At 41.8% G+C, this 16,375-nt stretch overlaps 1 protein-coding gene and 2 long non-coding RNA genes across 7 annotated transcripts in view; 1 reads left to right on the top strand and 2 right to left on the bottom strand.

Moving 5' to 3' along the window:
• The window catches only part of LOC125756088 (uncharacterized), a 28,627-nt gene extending 28,438 nt beyond the window's left edge, over positions 1-189 (bottom strand). Inside the window, exon 1 of the long non-coding RNA XR_007414176.1 lies at positions 36-189. This is a non-coding gene — a long non-coding RNA (uncharacterized LOC125756088). The remainder of the gene's footprint in view (positions 1-35) is intronic.
• The window catches only part of LOC112644663 (spermatogenesis-associated protein 31D4), a 220,933-nt gene that overhangs the window by 191,055 nt on the left and 13,503 nt on the right, over positions 1-16,375 (top strand). The window contains exon 1 of one of the 5 annotated variants that reach the window (XM_035704817.2): positions 5,267-5,486. The exons of the other annotated variants lie outside the window; for them this stretch is intronic. Within the exon in view, the coding sequence (XP_035560710.1) occupies positions 5,289-5,486 (198 nt within the window). The 5' untranslated portion in view covers positions 5,267-5,288. Of the gene's footprint in view, positions 1-5,266; positions 5,487-16,375 lie in introns of those variants that run through there. 5 annotated transcript variants of the gene reach the window in all.
• On the bottom strand, positions 354-5,934 carry LOC118352050 (uncharacterized). The gene is made up of 4 exons (XR_004808491.2): positions 5,217-5,934; positions 4,162-4,365; positions 3,151-3,703; positions 354-498 (listed from the first exon to the last, which is right to left on the bottom strand). It is a non-coding gene; the product is annotated as an uncharacterized LOC118352050 (long non-coding RNA).

The raw sequence follows: 16,375 nt of genomic DNA, 5'->3' as shown, positions 1-16,375 counted from the left end.
GGTACTCCAAAATTTAGTGGCTTAAAAATACATACTTGGCCTGCCTGGGTGGCTCAGTGGTCTGCCTTTAGCTCAGGTTGTGATCCCAGGGTCCTGGACTTGCATCCTACTTCTGGCTCCCTGCAGACAGCCTGCTTCTGCCTCAGCCTATGTCTCGGCCTCTTTCCTCTGGGTCTCTCATGAATAAACAAGTATCTAAGAATAAGCAAGCAAAAACATTCTTATTATCTCAGTTTTTGTTGGTCAGAATTTTGGGGGATTTTCTGTTTCAAGGCTGCAGTTAAGGCATCAGCTGGAGCTACATTCTCATCTGAAGGCTTGACTGGGCAAGGACTTAGGTCTGTACTCACTCACACAGTTGTTGGCAGGATGCAGTTCCTCAAAACCTGTTGGCCTGAGATCCTCTGTACCTTGCTGGCCCATGGATGGAGTTGGCTGGTTCCTTGTCACGTGGGCTTCTCCAACATGGCAGCTTACTTCATCAAACAAGGAGAGAGTCTGCAAACAAGGCAGAAGTGACAATCTTTTGTAACAGGAATAACAGGAAGGACACCCCCTGTCCTTTCCTCTATTCACCAGAGGCAAATCACTCAGTCCAGCCTCTGTTCAGGGGACGGGTGATCACACAAGGCCGAGAACACCAGGAAGTGGGGATTATCACAATCTTCTAAGAAGTCTTCCTAATGCAAGGGTTTCTTCTTGGACACTGTACTCGGTTTGCTGACGCGAAAGTGGCCAAAGATGCCAAGTGGATCCTTGTCCTCATTCATATCCAAGTCCACAAGGTCAGAACTGTTTAATGGCTAGGTGGACTGGCAGCTGGTAAGAAAACATCAAAGAGATGGGAGCATCCAAAGAAGAAGGAGAGGTGGTATAGAAAGGTAAAGGTAGTACGGGTCCATCCTGATTGGTCAAGTAAATGAAGCCCTCAGGACCACCTGACTTACCGGTATTCAGACTACAGGGGAGGAAAAATTTGCGTTTATGGTTCATCTCAGTTCTACCACAGTCTCACCACTTTGCCCTAGTTCCCAGATCCTAGGTCTAAAGAGGTCACCTTCAGCTTCTGGGGACCTAAACAAGCTTATAAAGAAAGCAAACCTTACAGGTTTCAAGGATTAATTTCTGTTCTTATTAATATATTTATTATATAGTACAGCTGTCCTTCAAATTTAATACTCATAGCTTGAACTTGAACATCAGAGAGAATGGGTCACCCCATTGATGGAGAAGGCAGTACTAAGGATCTTAGATCACGTACCTCCCATCTTGGGATATTTTCCATGTGCCTATGGTTACAGGACATCTAACCAGGGAGAGGTGAAGGCTTAAAGGGGCTGAGTTAATGGCCTGGGGTCATATTAAGAGTGACACTTAATGTCCATATCTTCCATTTAGAGAAATACTAGACGAAGCAATGAGATAGGATTTGCACACTCAGGACATAAGGGAGGTGATCTGTCCACATGATATGGTAGCACCATGTACGAGTGATCTCAGACTTTTGTTCTGCTTCTAGGATGGTATTCCTTTTTTTCTGTATTCCTATTCCTATAGGAAAGCATCACTATCATAAAAAGCAGGATGGTGTTATTAGCTGAAAAATGTTTGGAGAGATGAGGACCAATTTATCTCGAAACGGGCGTGCTTTGTGCCCACACTCCTGGATCAGCGTGTTATGAGTTTTCAGGGGGGTGTCATTTAAGTGATATTGTGTGGTGCCTGAAGAATCGTCACTGGCATATAATCACATTCCTTGAGACATCCTTGCAGAGGGATTCACACAGAACTCTGCTCCAACTGGCAGTTGCAGTGGAGGATCCCAGGCTTTTATGAGAAGGGCTCTTCTATTGAGGCTTTGGCCTTAGAACTTCCATTGGCCCTGGGTCAGAGCCTAACCTAGGCTCTTTTCCCGGGGTCACAATGGCACATTTGGTCTTCATTGCATAGGCCAAGTGGCAGGTTCAGAGACTTGTGGAAGCTGCCTCCTTGCTTCTGCTAGGAGACTCAAGGTCTGTTCCTTCCTTCGCTGGTGGGGGTGGGGAGACCAGGAAAGAACTGATTATCATGTAAGTGTAGCAGTGCTTCCCTGTGGGGAGGAGGCTGGGCTGGCAATGACAAGAAGGGCTGATTTTCCTCTTTAGGGGTTCTTTCCTAGCTTTAGGCAGCCGTCATTGGAGGCAGGATACTTTGCCAAGCTATTGATCACTGTTTCTCTTCCTGCCAGAGAGGACCCCAGCAGGAATAAAAGCTAAGTTCCCCTTTGGTCTTACAGGAAGTTCCCAGCTCTGGTCTCAGGGGTAATTAATGGTTTTCATGTTTCCTCACCCCAAAGGGATGTTGTGAGGCACCTGTTGTACAGTCCTGTCCAGACTCTTATGTGAGAGACAAATTTTTGCCAGGTGCCCCCAGGACAGAGGAGATAGAAGTTGCCATAGGTGCTGGATGGAAAGGACAGTTTACTGAAGGTACCAGTGGCTCCAGTGACTTGATACTAAGGGTATAAAGATGGGTTCCTAAGTGGATGGGTTGTGTGTGGAAGTCCTCTAGGAGACAGCACAATTTTTCTAAGGACAGAAACGATGTTTGCTGAAATGACCAATCATCAAGCCACATTACCTTGGGGGCTACAACAAGACGCTGCCTTGCCCCCACATGGCATAGTGACTAGACAACCACTGGCCTTTTGATGGCCAAAGGAGTGCGGCCTTGAACATCCCAGGGGCAACCATGATGGGTTCAAGAACAGAGAGTCTTACCTATTTGCCTGATAGTGAATATATATTGCCTAATAGCAAATGCCTCCCCACCGTCCCCATTGCCAGCAAGGACTAATATTGGACACCTTCTTTTAACATGGGGGCTCTGAGGTAGTTTCAATTTAATAGTGAAATTAAGGACTGCTTGCCGTACTTCAATTTTGTGAAACGTGCTTTTATATGTATTATCCCATTTAATATTTACAGTCCTTCCCCTCTTATGGAAGGGTAAGCTGAAGTACAGAGAAGCTAATATATACTTAGTGTGCTAGCACAGAAGATGGAGCCAGGGATGGAGAGCCCCCTTATACTGTGAGCAACTATTAGGATGTAAATGAGAGCAAATACAATTTAACTGACTTGAAAAAAGAGAATCTGTTGACTTAGGTACCTGAAAATGTCTGGAAGTAAGGCTGTCCTCAGGCAGGAGGGTTCATGGTGAGCTCGGTTGATGCCACATAGATTCCCTTTCTATTCATTTCTTGGCTCCATATTCTGGACCGACGTTCTGTCTGACAATTTTGTAGCTTTAAGTGTATCTTTCAAGCTTTAAGTGTAGCTAAAAATGGGTTGTCTCCCTCAGTAGTCCCTGCCATAATCCCATTGTGCCTTACTGGCTCCATAGTGGCACCTGACCATCCGTGAGCAATCACTGTCGTCAAAAGGGTAAAAACCCCCTTCTGGCCAGGCCCGAGTTCTAGACGCATTCTTAACATAGGTGTGTTGGGGAAAGACAACTCCACCTGCACATAGACTGAGAATGGTGTTAGTTCCCTGGAGGTCAATAAAGTGACCGTTTCTAGAAGGTGAGTGAATGCTGGGGTCAAACCAAAACCAGATGTCGACTCCAGCCCTCCTGCTCACTGCCCAATTTCTGTCTCCTTGTCCAGAGTAACGCCATGACTAAAGATTGGAGTTGCAGAGAATGCTGATTCTGTGGAGACCTAGGGATAGGAAAGAGGTGGGCCGAGGCCCAGGTAGGAATCAGTCAGAGACCCCAGCATCCATATGTCTAGACCATCCTATAATCTGTCCTTTTATTGTCTACCCTGTCTCGTCCTGGAGTCCTTTATGTCCCTTCCAGTTTAGTCATGGCCATATCCTAGAACTTCTCACCAGGAACACTTCTGCCACCGGAAAAGACAATCTGACATTCCACCCGATTTTATCCTTTCAGCTTATGCCCTCACTAGGCCCATTCTACAACCTACTCAGGAACTACCAGACTTTCTACATATCCCTGTCCATCTGACAATGTTTTGTCTTCATTTCCTGACTCTCCAAGGAAAACTCCGGTTCTCACTTAATTGCACACCTATATAGCTCTATGCTCAACAGCCTACCCCAGTTCCCTTTCATCTGTTATGCCTAGCAAAAGTCAGTTCTACTTTTTGAGACCCACCTTCTGGTAAAGGGTTGATTCCTCCGGATTAAATCAACACAAGCAGGATGCCTGGGAGGCTCAGTGGTTGAGCGTCTTCACCCCAGGGCGTGCATCCAGGGTCCTGGGATGGGTTCCACATCAGGTGCCCTGCAGGGAGTCTGCTTCTGCTTCTCTGCCTCTGTCTCTGCCTCTTTCTCTGTGTGTCTTATGAATAAATAAAATCTGTAAAGAGAAAACCAACAGAAGCAAGTATTTTGATGGCACCATAAATGTTCTATAATAACGGTCACCTTCAACACTGCCTGAACACAATCCATGAATGAATTTTTGGCATTAGGGGCACATCAGCGAAGGAAACAAAGCTCCCACCTTGGCGGAGCTCGTAAGATTGGTCCTTCGTCAATTCTCTTGCCTAAGTGCTCAAGGCGAATTCACTTTCCTACATTTCTCCACACTCCTTACTCGTTGATCATGTGTGCTGGACCATGACAGCAGAAGAAGTCATCAGAAATTTTCATCAATAAAACATTTTAAACGAATAATAAAACCAAAATGTGAACACCCATCCCTTCTTCTTTCATTCCTGTTATACTACAAGTTTTTCCTCCTTATACTAGATGCTTTTCCTCAGGGAGCTGTCCTTGCCTTCTACTTTACAACACTTTTTTGCACTGTTGGATTATGTGGCTCAATCATCTGTTGTTTTAGACGGCAGAGACCAGCACACCTCATCAGAGTCTGGCCCACCCAGCAGAGCTCTGGAACCTCGGGCCAGAAGTAAGACCAAGCCGAGGGATCTCCGCGGGGGTGTTCAGCCCAGGGTCTCTGGGGGCGGGGCCACGCCTCGCAGAGCGGCTCCTAAGGGCAGGGCCATGTACAGGGTGGGGCACACCCGGGGACGGTGCTGGGTCTAGGGAAAGCCGCTCTGGGCCCGGCCGCATCCAGGCTCGGGGCCGTTTTCCAGGGCGGGCCACGTCCAAGAAAAGCGCATGCAGGGCCTCGGCTGACAGACCTCGGTGTTTGGCTTCTTGATGGCGGTGCAGGGCAGTCGGCCCGTTCGTCAGACATCTCACCTGAGGCTTCTGGAGCCTGCCTCCATCTCTTCGAGAAGTGAGAGGTCTGGTTTGCCGCAAAGTCAGATTTTGATGAGGGCTTCCGGCTCCCAGATTGACCTTCCCTCCTGCTCTGCCCGAGGATCCTCCCCACCATCCGTTTCCATCCTGGCTGCTGGGTCAGGAGGCCTCTCAACGCCTAAGTCCCTCCCACGCGACGTGGGGGCCTCAGAGACCCTGCTGAGGCCTGGGGGTCGGGGTACGTTGGCCGCCGGAGCCCCTTTGGCAGAGGTACTGGGCGGAACCGGGAAAGTGAGCGTCGTAGTAGATGCGGTGGCGATTTTGACCGCCCTTAGGGCTTCACCTTGCCCTTGGCATCTGGCCTGGAGCTGGAAACCTGTCTCAGACGTCATCCACTCTGTGCAGAGATGATAATATCTCACGGGGTGGCCCGAGACTGGATGAAAAGGGACGAGGTTTGAGTAGGTAGCGACAGGGGCCGGGGTTGCTGCAGGGCCTTCCAGACCCCGGAGGCCCCCGTGCCTCGGGAGTGCCTGCACTGGTCCGCATGGTGAGGCGTCAAGCTGAGAGTTCAGACACTGGATTAGGGCTGCTCGTTTCTGATTCTCCGCAGAGCCAGTAAGTGGAGACGGACGCCCACGGTTTGCTAGTTGTCTTCAAAGGCCCACAAGAGCTTCCCAGGCTGCGGCGGGCCCTAGCGGGGGGTCCAGCAGGAATGCCTCTTGGGAACCTCAGGTACAGGCAAACGGAGGCCTTCTGGCCAGGGTGGAGGCGCAGCCCTTTGCCGCGCCTTGCGGGATCCAGAGCGGCAGCACGTGAGCCTCTCCAGCAGGCAGCACCACCTGGTTTTGAGAGGCAGAATCTCTAAGGTAATTGCCTCAAGTTGCAGCTATTGATGTATTCATGCCGACCGTGTGGCCGGGGTCTGTGTTAGGAAGCGTCCCCATGTTTACCATAGTAGAGGTGCAAGGGAATCGTTTCTTTGTGACTGTTTCCACCGTTTGCACATATTAAACGTGAATTTCAAAACTATGGGAAAGTACAGTAAACCTCGTAGATCCCCACCTTCCAAACAACGACCGTTAACTCTTGGAGCACCTGTTCAGAGGTTTTACGATGCCTGCTTTTAACATCGCTCAAAAAAATGCTCGCTTTAACTGTAAAACGCTATCAGCAGCATTTTCATGTTGCTCCAACCGTTGATAACATTCTATTAGGTGGTAGAATATTAAACTCTACTTTTGTGGACATTTGGTTCTTTTCTGTCCTTTGAAATTTTAATGTGCAGCCTGCCATGTTTGATCATGAGTGGACTTGTTTATAAACCATCCTGTTCCAACCAGCATCGCGTGGTTTTCCTGAATGTGATTAACTCAGGACTCTGCACCTGGCCAAATGCTTTTTTCTTTCTCCGGCTTCCTCAGATGAGATACCTGCACTGTGGTTAGCTGATTCAGCACGAAACTCTCCTCTGATTTTCAAGCCAACCAAACCCAACTGCTTGCTAAAGGTCCTCAATGTAGGATCTTGCAAACTGAACCTGCTGTCTTCCTGTAACTCTAACTTCCCCTTCCCCATCCAGTCTCAGTTTCAGTAGCACCTGGATATCCAAAGAAGGCACACGAGACCCATTTTACATTCTTCCCTCTTTATTTTTCCCATAGCTACTCAGCTACTACATGGAGGAGCTGGAAAAATATTCTGTGCAGAGAGAGCTCTCACAGTAGACTGTCTTCCCTCTGATAGATCATAAGATCCTTTGGGTCATGAGCCATATTTTTGTAATGAATTTTAAATATATGAGTAATATAGGTTCCCATTTCATCTAGTCAAAATGAAAAATTCTCATTACAGTTAAATACCCCATTCCAAAACAAAAACAAGTGTCTCAGGCCACATCAATGAATGAATGGATGGATGGATGGATGGATGGATGGATGGATGGATGGATGGATGAATTTGCTATTTTCATCAATATACACCATTGGTTTCTTACTTGATTCAATTCAGCCTGCCCCTCTCAGTATTTAGTTTGGTGCCCAAACTGTCCTATTTAGCTAATTACTTCACTCTAGCTTCTGTCTTCTTTTGATGTATCTCAGTCACTTTTTATGATGTTTCAAGCTCATTCTGTACTTTTCCCTGCATAATCCCTGGGTTCCTGATTTCTTTTAGTGGAAACTGTATTTAAAAGCCAAGGTCAGTTTGCCAGATGTGTTCATTCTTATTAGGTTTTTACTGCTTGTGGCCCATCTCAATAAATAGAGAGTTTATACGCACACATACTCCCACATTCACACATTTATATATTAATTTTTTTGTATCTATGTTGAAAGTTGTGAGTTCACACCAATACCTCTAGTTACAATCTGACACCACAGGGTTCATTCTTGTTTTCTCCCTTTCCTTCTTCCTCCAACAATGAGAAATCTGGTTCCATTATTTTTTTTTTAAATATGTACTTACTCAATCAGTTCTCCTGTAGGGAGGCAATTTCTCATCACCACCACTGTCTCCTCCACGTATGGATACCCTCCTCTACCACCAGTGCTCAGATAACCACGTGTATGGCAGCCGTGTTATGTAGACACCAGTAGTGCACCAGGCAATCAATAGTTCTCCTTCAATCCCCTCTTCACCCTGCTGGGCTCTGACTCTCAGCTCTGGAGCCCTGCTGAGCCTTCTCTAACTGTTCACCCTCCATCCCCTCTTGCTGTGGATGCCCATTTTGCATGGTTCACCTATTGGCTCTAAGACTGAAGTATTCAGAGAGAGAAAAAGAAAATTATCTTTTTCCTACCACCTTTCTTGAGGCAAAATTAATATGCAACAAACTGTGTGTATTTAAAAGAGTAGAACTTACTGAGTTTTGATGATGAAATCATCATAATGAGGATAACAAACACATCCATTATGTTCCCATCCATTCTGAGGTTTTCAAAATTAAAAGTTTTAATTTTGAGATAAATGCAGATCCACATACATTTTAAGAAAGAGATCTCATATATGCTTTCTCCAGTTTCTTCCAATCATACTGTCCTACAAAACTATATAGTAATATCACAACCAAGGTATTGGCACTGATATAGTCAAGATATACAGCACTTCTATTGCTGCAAGCATTCCTCCTGTTGCCAGGTTATAGACAGTAATTTCCTGCCTCTACTGTTGCATCATCTGTTTTCCATTGTATAATTTTGCCATTTTAGTAATATTTAATATGCATGGAATCATATACCGTGTTACTTGATGGAATTTGTGTTTTTTACTTAACTTGGTTCCTTGGAGACTCATTTAAGCTATTGTGTGTATCGGTAGTTCAGTCCTTTTTTATTGCTGAATAATATTCCATGGCATGGATGTACTATACTTTTTGTTGTTGTTGTTATTGTTGTTGTTGCTGTTGTGTGTGTGTGTTTAATCTTTGGTTGAACAGCAGCTTGGTTATTTCCATTTTGAGCTGTTATGAATAAAAATACTGTGAACATTTTTCGGACAGGTTCTTGTGTAACATAAGCCTTCATTTCTTCTGTGATATATGCCCAGTATATAATTGCTGAGTTGCATGTTTAGTTTTTTAAGAAAGAGAAACTTGGCTGTATTGTTTTATATTTTCATCAGCAACATGAGTGATCCAGGTTCTCTTCATCCTTGCCAGTCTTTGGTATTGTCACTATTTAAAGAAAAATTCTTTAGCCATTCTGATGAGTGTGTAGTGATAATGTTTTTGTGTTTTTAATTTGCACTTCCTGAATGACAAATGATATTAAACATTTTTTCTTGAGCTTATTTGCCATCTGTCTTTTTGGTGAAATGTTTCCTCATGTCTTTTGTCCATAATCCAATTGGATTGGATTTGTTGTTGTTATTGTTTTTTACCATTATGTGTCCAGAATTCTTTGTATATTGTTGATACTAGCCTTGTGTTGCCTATGTGGATTACAAATGTTTTCTCCCAGTTTGTAGCTTGTCTTCTCACCCTCTCAACAGTCTTTGCATAGCAATCGTTTTAAAATTTGAAGATCAATTTATAAACTTTTCCTTTTATGGGTCATGTTTTTGGTATCACATTTAAGAACTGTGCCAAGATTTAAATCCTGAAGACTTTCTCCTACTTTATTCCAAAAGGTTTATAGTTTTATGTTTTACATTAAAGTCTGTGATCCAGTTTGAGTTAATTTTTGTATAAGGTGTGAGAATTAGGCAAAGTTCAATTTTTTGGTGTGTGAATGTCCACTTGTTGCAGCACTGTTTATTGAAAAGTTAGCTTTGCTCTGTTGAATTGCTTTTGTGCTTTGTCAAAAGTTCATTGAACATTTTTTGTGTAGTTCTATTTCTGGATTCTCCATTCAGTTTCATGGATGTATGTATCTGCCTGTTAATTACCCACATGTTCTTCATTATTGAAACTGTAATAAACTAAGTCTTAAAATAAGCTATGTTTAAGACCGACTCTTCCTGTTTATTTTTCTTTTTACAAAATTATGTTAGCTATTCCAGTTTTTGTTTTTTTTTTTTTGTATAAATTGTAAAGAATCTTGTCTACAAAAAAATCTGCTAGGACTTTGACAGCAATTGTGTTAAATATGTATGTAAATTTAGAGAGAATTGACATCTTTAGTATGTTGAATCTTCCAACCTATGAACATAGTATTGCTCCCGAATTTCTTTCAAAAATATTGTATAGGTCTCAAAATGTGAGTTCTGAACATGTTTTGTACACGTAAGTATTTTATGTTTTTATTTTTAAAAAGGATTTTATTTATTTGACATATATGGAGAGAGAGAGCAAGACAGGGAGCAACAGAGAACAGAGAGAAAATGAGAGGGAAAAGCAGACTCCCTGCTGAGGAAAGCGCCTGACACAGGGCTCTATCCCAGGATCCTGAGATCATGACCTTAGCCAAAGGCAGACACTTAATGGATTTATTTTTTACTGATTGTAAATACTAGTGCATTTATTTATTTACTAGAGAGGGGAGGGAGAGAGAGAGAGAGAGAGAGAGAGAGAGAGGGAGAGAGAGAGAAACAGAGCGCTCGCACCAGTGGGAGTAGGGGCAAGGACAGAGGTAGAGGGAGAATCTTAAGCAGGCTCCAGACTCAGTGCAGAGCCCAACTCAGTACTCAGTCTTAGTAGCCTGAGATCATGTCTGAGCTGAAATCAAGAGTTGGACCCTTAACCGACTAAGCCACCCAGGAGCCCCCTACTGGTGCATTTAAACTTTTATGTCTATGTTCTCATTGATAATCTATAGAAATAGAATAGATTTTATATGTTTATTTTATATTCTTTGATGTTGCTGACCTCACATATAAATTCTTGGAAATGTTTTTGTAGATTCCTTTAGATTTTCCATGTAGGCAATCACGTCATCTACAAATAGGGGCAGTTTTGTTTCCTCCTTTCTGATCTCTATACTTTACGGTACTGGCCAGAACGGTGAATACTGTTTAATAAGAATGGTGATAGCAGGCTTACTTGCCTTATTCCAGATCCTAGGGTGGAAGCATTTAGTCTTTCATCATAAACATCATGTTACTTGTGGGGTTTTTGTAGACGCTCTTTATCAAGCTGAAGAACTTCCCTGTTTTGCTATTTGAGTTTTTAATCATGAATGAGTGTTGAATTTCATCAAGTGGTTTTCTGTATTAATAGATACAATCCTGTGATTAGTCTTCTTTAGCCTTTTAAGAAAGCAGATTATACTGATTGATTTTCTAATATTGCACGAGTCTTGCATCCCTGGAATAAATATTACTTAGTTATGCATATAATTGTCTATATATATTGTCGAATTCTGGTTGCTAATGTTTTGTGAAGGATATTTACACGTATGTTTAGGAAGAATATTAGTCTTAGGTTTCTTATTTTTATACTGACTTTTTCTCAATTTGGTACTGGGGTCATACTTCATAAAATGAATTGAAAAATGTTCCCTCCTCCTTTATTTTCTGGAAGAATTTTCTAGAAGACATTTTGTAGAATTGGTGTTAATTCTGCAAACATCTGGTGAATTCCCCAGTGCAACCATCTGACACTGGAGATTTTCTTTTGGGGCGTTTTTAAATTAAAAATTCATTTCCTTTATAATTATATAACTACTCAAATTATCTGTTTCATATTAGTGAGTTGTGGTAGTCCGTTTCTCTTAAGAAATTTATCTATTTCACCTAAGTTCTCAGACTTATGGGTAAAAAATTGTTGAGACTATTCCCTTATTATTGTTTAAATGTATTTAGGATCTGTAGTGATGTTCCCCTTCTCATTGCTGATATTAGGAGTTTGTGACTTCTTCAGTTTTTATTGATAAGTCTGGCTAGACGTTCATGAACTTTTTTTTTTTTTTTTTTAGTTGCTTAGGTACAAGCGAAGGTCACTGATGTGATGTGAGACTTTCTAATATAAGCATTTAGTGCTATAAATTTTTCTCTTAACACTGCTTTAACTACATCTTGGAAATTTCAGTATGTTGTGTTTTGTTTTCATTTGGTTCAAAATACTTTTAATTTCCCTTTTGATTTCTTCTTTGACCCATAGGTTAATTAGAAGTTTGTAATTCAGGGACATCTGGGTGGCTCAGTGGTTGAGTGTCTACCTTCATCTCAGGGCATGCTCCCGGGGTCCGAGTATCAAATCCCACATCAAGCTCCCTGCGAGGTGTCTGCTTCTCCCTCTGTCTATGTATCTGCCTCTCTCTGTGTCTTTCATGAATAAATAAATATTAAAAAAATAAGTTTTAAATTTAATTTTTAAATATTTTGGGAATTTTCACAGTTTTTTTCTCATATTGATTTTAAAAAATACCCTGTCATAGAAGTACATACTTTGTCCCATTTGAATAGTTTAAATTTATTGATGTGTGTGTGTGTGTGTGTGTGTGTGTGCGCGCATGATTTATGTTTCAATACAGAATGTGTTTTATCTTGGTAAACCTTGTATATTTTTCTCTTTTTGTGTGGAGTATTGTATAAATGTTAATTACGTCAAATTGATTAACAGTGTGTTCAAGTACTCTATGTCAATACTGATTTTTTTATTTATCTGGTTGGTCACTTACTGAGAGAGAGCTATTAAAATCTTTTATTATAATTGTGGATTTATCTATTCCTCCTTGAAGTGCTGTTTTTTCTTCATGTGTTTTGAAATTCTGTTATAGGGCATATCAACATTTAGGATTCTTTTGTGCTATTTATTGATTACCTAACTACTCTTTCTTTATAAAATGACCCTCATTCTCTCATGTAATCTTTTATCTGTAACTTATTTTGTCTGATATACATGTCTGTACATCAGCTTTATTTTTCCTTTCAACTTCATTTTATGTATTTTCAAGTTTGGTGATTCTTTCTTCATCTTGCCCAAATCTGCTGTTAAGCTCCTTTAGTGAATTTTTCATTTTGGTTATTGTGCAATCCAGGTTCAAGATTTCTATTTGGTTCCTATTTATAAGTTCTATCACTTTTTTGAGATTCTCTATTGTTGAGATATCAATATCCAGATTTCCTTGAGTTCTTTGAATGCATTTTTTAAAAATATTTTTATTAATGATAAAGACAGAGAGTGTGAGAGACACACACACACACACACACACACACAGAGCGCAAGCAGTGGGGGATACAGAATAATTAATTCAAATTTTAACTTTTTTTAAAAAGATTTTATTTATTTATTCATGAGAGAGAGAGAGAGAGAGAGAGAGAGAGAGGCAGAGACAGAGGCAGAGGGAGAAGCTGGCTCCATGCAGGGAACCCGGCGTGGGACTTGATCCCGGGACTCCAGGATCATGCCCTGGGCTGAAGGCAGGCGCCAAACTGCTGAGCTATTCAGGGATCCCCTCAAATTTTAACTTTTATTTTAACTTTCGTTTTAATTCCTTAGGACGTCAAATGGAAACCTGTGATCCTGTCTGCAAGGATCCTCACCTGGGGTGTTTTCAAAATTCTTTTTCTCATTTCCTTTGCCCTTCTCATGCTGGTAGTATCTGCACAGCCTGTTCTGGCTCTGGCTAATTCTTTTTTTTTCCTTAAGTTATAAATATATATATATATATATATATATATATATATATATATATATATATTATTATTATTATTATTTTTATTGGAGTTCAATTTGCCAACATATAGCATAACACCCAGTGCTCATCTCGTCAAGTGCTCCCCTCAGTGCCTGTCACCCAGTCAATTCTTGGTACTTTAGAATAAATCCTGATAGCAGAAAGCAGTGATCAGACAGGTTGAATGATTGAATGGAAATGTAATCTGATCTCTTCTTAGCCACATGTAAGAAGCAACCTGCTGTGAACCAGAATTGTAATGTTGGGACTTATCTGATTTCTGTGACCCTCTCTTCTTTCTCTGCCCTGGTGAATCATGGCTAAAGAATATTAAGGCATGTAAAAAACATGGTAACCTTCGATTTGTTGATTTGTCATTGAACACATCTTGCCTTCTTGCAGGTAAAACTACAGATCACAAGTTCTAGGTTGTATTTATAAGGGCAAAGCATTGACATGTATTCACTTAAGTTGCTTCTTGACTCAGGAATCTCTTCTTTCCCTTTAAGCTATACTTCCAGCATTGGAGCCAGGTGGGAAAGCAAAGCAAAAGCAAAGCAAAACAGCAACCAAAACCCACAAAGGAATCTCTGTTGGTAGAACAGCTGAGCTGCAAAGAAGGAGGACCTCCAGACCAGAGTTGACATGATGTGAGTTTGGTCAGTTCACGGATGTGAATGTGAAGGTAAGAATCCTCTGCAGCTGGCTAAGGAAGGCCAGTTTCAATGCAGGAAAACCAAGAATGAGTAGTGGACAGTGGAGAAACAGGAGAAGAGAGGAAAGCTAGACATAAAATGACAAGGAACAGAAAACACAGCAAACTTTAGTGTGGGGGGTGACCCCTGTGACACTGCTGAGTCCCCGTGATCACATCTCCCTGTATTTGCCTTTATGTAGTCCTCTGTCTTTGAACTGGAACAGGGACTGTGACTTATTCAGTCTAGAAGTGGCAGAGTGATGCTGTACTACTTCCTGTATCTATACGGGAAGCCTGAGAAGTTCTGCTTCTGGGCTCTGAGCCCTGATCTGCTCTATAGAGGACTCTGTGACCCTGCTGGAGCTATGTGGAGAGGCCATGGGAGGAAAGCCTAGCCAATCCCAGACCCCACCAGCCGAGTACATCCATATGAGTAACCATTGAGTAGAAAATCAGAAGAGCCACCCAGCTAAGCCCAGCCCAGATTGCAGAATTGTGAGCAAACAAAATGTCCTTTGTTTTAACCCAGGAATTTTGGGGGACTTTTGCTCTATCACAAAACATGACTGTTCGTATGATAACGAAGGAGAAGCAACAAGTCTCGAGGCCCAGGGGCTCTGCCCTCTGAGACCATTGGTGTGGAGTGAAGATGCAGGCCTGGGACCATGGCAAGCTCAGTCATAGCCTCACTTTTTACCTTTTGCTCTGTGGCCTGGGGCAAGTTATTTAGTCTCTTGGGCCTGAGTTCCGTTATCTGTAAAATGAGAAAAATATTTCTTCCCTAACCAAAGAGTTAAGAAATGAAATGAGTGAGAGTTTGGGACACATATTTAGTACCCATCAAACATGAGTTTGTTCTGTTCCATTTTTCCTTAGAGTTCCCTCCCTTACCCCTGCAGGGGTGATCTAAGCTACATTAACTTTTAAGAAGAGTCCTGTGCCCTGCTAAAGGTCATTCGGTCATAAGTCAGTTTTGTACTCTGTATGGATTTGATAAAAAAAAAGAATTAATCCATTAAATTCCAGGTGATGGCTATATATTTTTTCACAACTGTAGGTTTTGAGGCTGTTATGCATTTGTGTGCATATGCTGGAACCTATACCCTCACTCCTCTAGAGTACCATAGCTGTTTATTAGATGAATTGGGTCATAAAGGAATATTATATTCAGGAAATTTGATTGGGGAAAGTATGAATGCACGCATTAGGTTTCCATTAGATTTTCGCTCACAAAAGGTTACTATCTCTAGTGTTTGTGAAGTTCACTTAGGCAAAAAGTTCACATTTTGAGGCAGCACAGTGTAAATTTTGATGCTTACTGAACACCTGCCTTCATACTAGAAGCTGAGTTAGGACCCCAGAAAGAAAGGAGTCTCATATTGTGCATGTGAATTATGTTAAAGCTGTGTAGACTCCAAGATTATAAGCCTTCTGAGAGAAAATACACATATACACACATACACACATATGTACGTGCCCACACACGTGAAAGAGAAGACTATGGACAGAAGAAGTAAACCTGCTGTGTAAAAAGAGAAAGCCAGACTAGAAGGTTTTCCAAGGTCATTTCCAGCTCTGAGTGCAGCAGACATCTCAAATCTGTGCCTGTATTCCCCTTTGTGGAGCAAAACCTTAATTGCAGAGCTTTAACTAAAAAAGAATCAAAATTCTCTTTTAGATTATGGTTTTTAAATTTTATTTTAATTTTGTTATTATTGTTTCCATTTTATTTTGAAAGAGAAAGAAATGAAAGCCAAATTTGCCAAATTGTTGCAAATATTTCCTTGCCATTCAACAGCCCTCCCGAGTTAACCTATAATAATTTTCTAAAGTGTATTTTTAATGAGAAAATGAGATCCCTGAAATTCGTCTTCAGCATTTGTTTTTTCTTTTAGACCTCGTATAGGGCTCTGGGGTTTCCAGACCTCAGTGCCAAAAGCATGGCTAAAGAATTTGGCTCAGTTTAGAAATTACCTTGTGTTAGTCTCACTCAACATCGTTTTTCTCATAATGGTTTAGGAAAGCCACTCAAATACTTTGATTCTAGTCTTAAAAGTTCCAAAGGGGAGGGTAGGTGAATGTGGATGGAATGTTTAGCTTATTAAAATGGCCATACCCAGAGCTTACGCAGAGTAAATTCTTATCAGGGACTCTGAAGAAGGGTAGGTTAATGTGGAAGAAGACATGAGAAAATGAAAGAGCTGAAGTAAGCCTGGGAGTATCCTACCCTCTCCAATTAGGTCTCACGATTATAGCGGACATTTATTTTTGCCCCCTCTCATGGCACAAGGGAAGGAAAGAGCTTCCCAAAGTCTCCCTGTGTGGTTCCAGAATGCTGACTCACTCCCAGACTTCACAGTGAGGCATTTACATCAGACCATAGTTTCTCAGACATTTGGTGAGGG

This window comes from Canis lupus, chromosome 1 (assembly GCF_003254725.2).
Source record: "Canis lupus dingo isolate Sandy chromosome 1, ASM325472v2, whole genome shotgun sequence".
Lineage (NCBI taxonomy): Eukaryota > Metazoa > Chordata > Mammalia > Carnivora > Canidae > Canis > Canis lupus.
The sequence above is the reverse complement of the archived record's forward strand: the minus strand, read 5'-3'. Positions and strand labels throughout refer to the sequence as shown.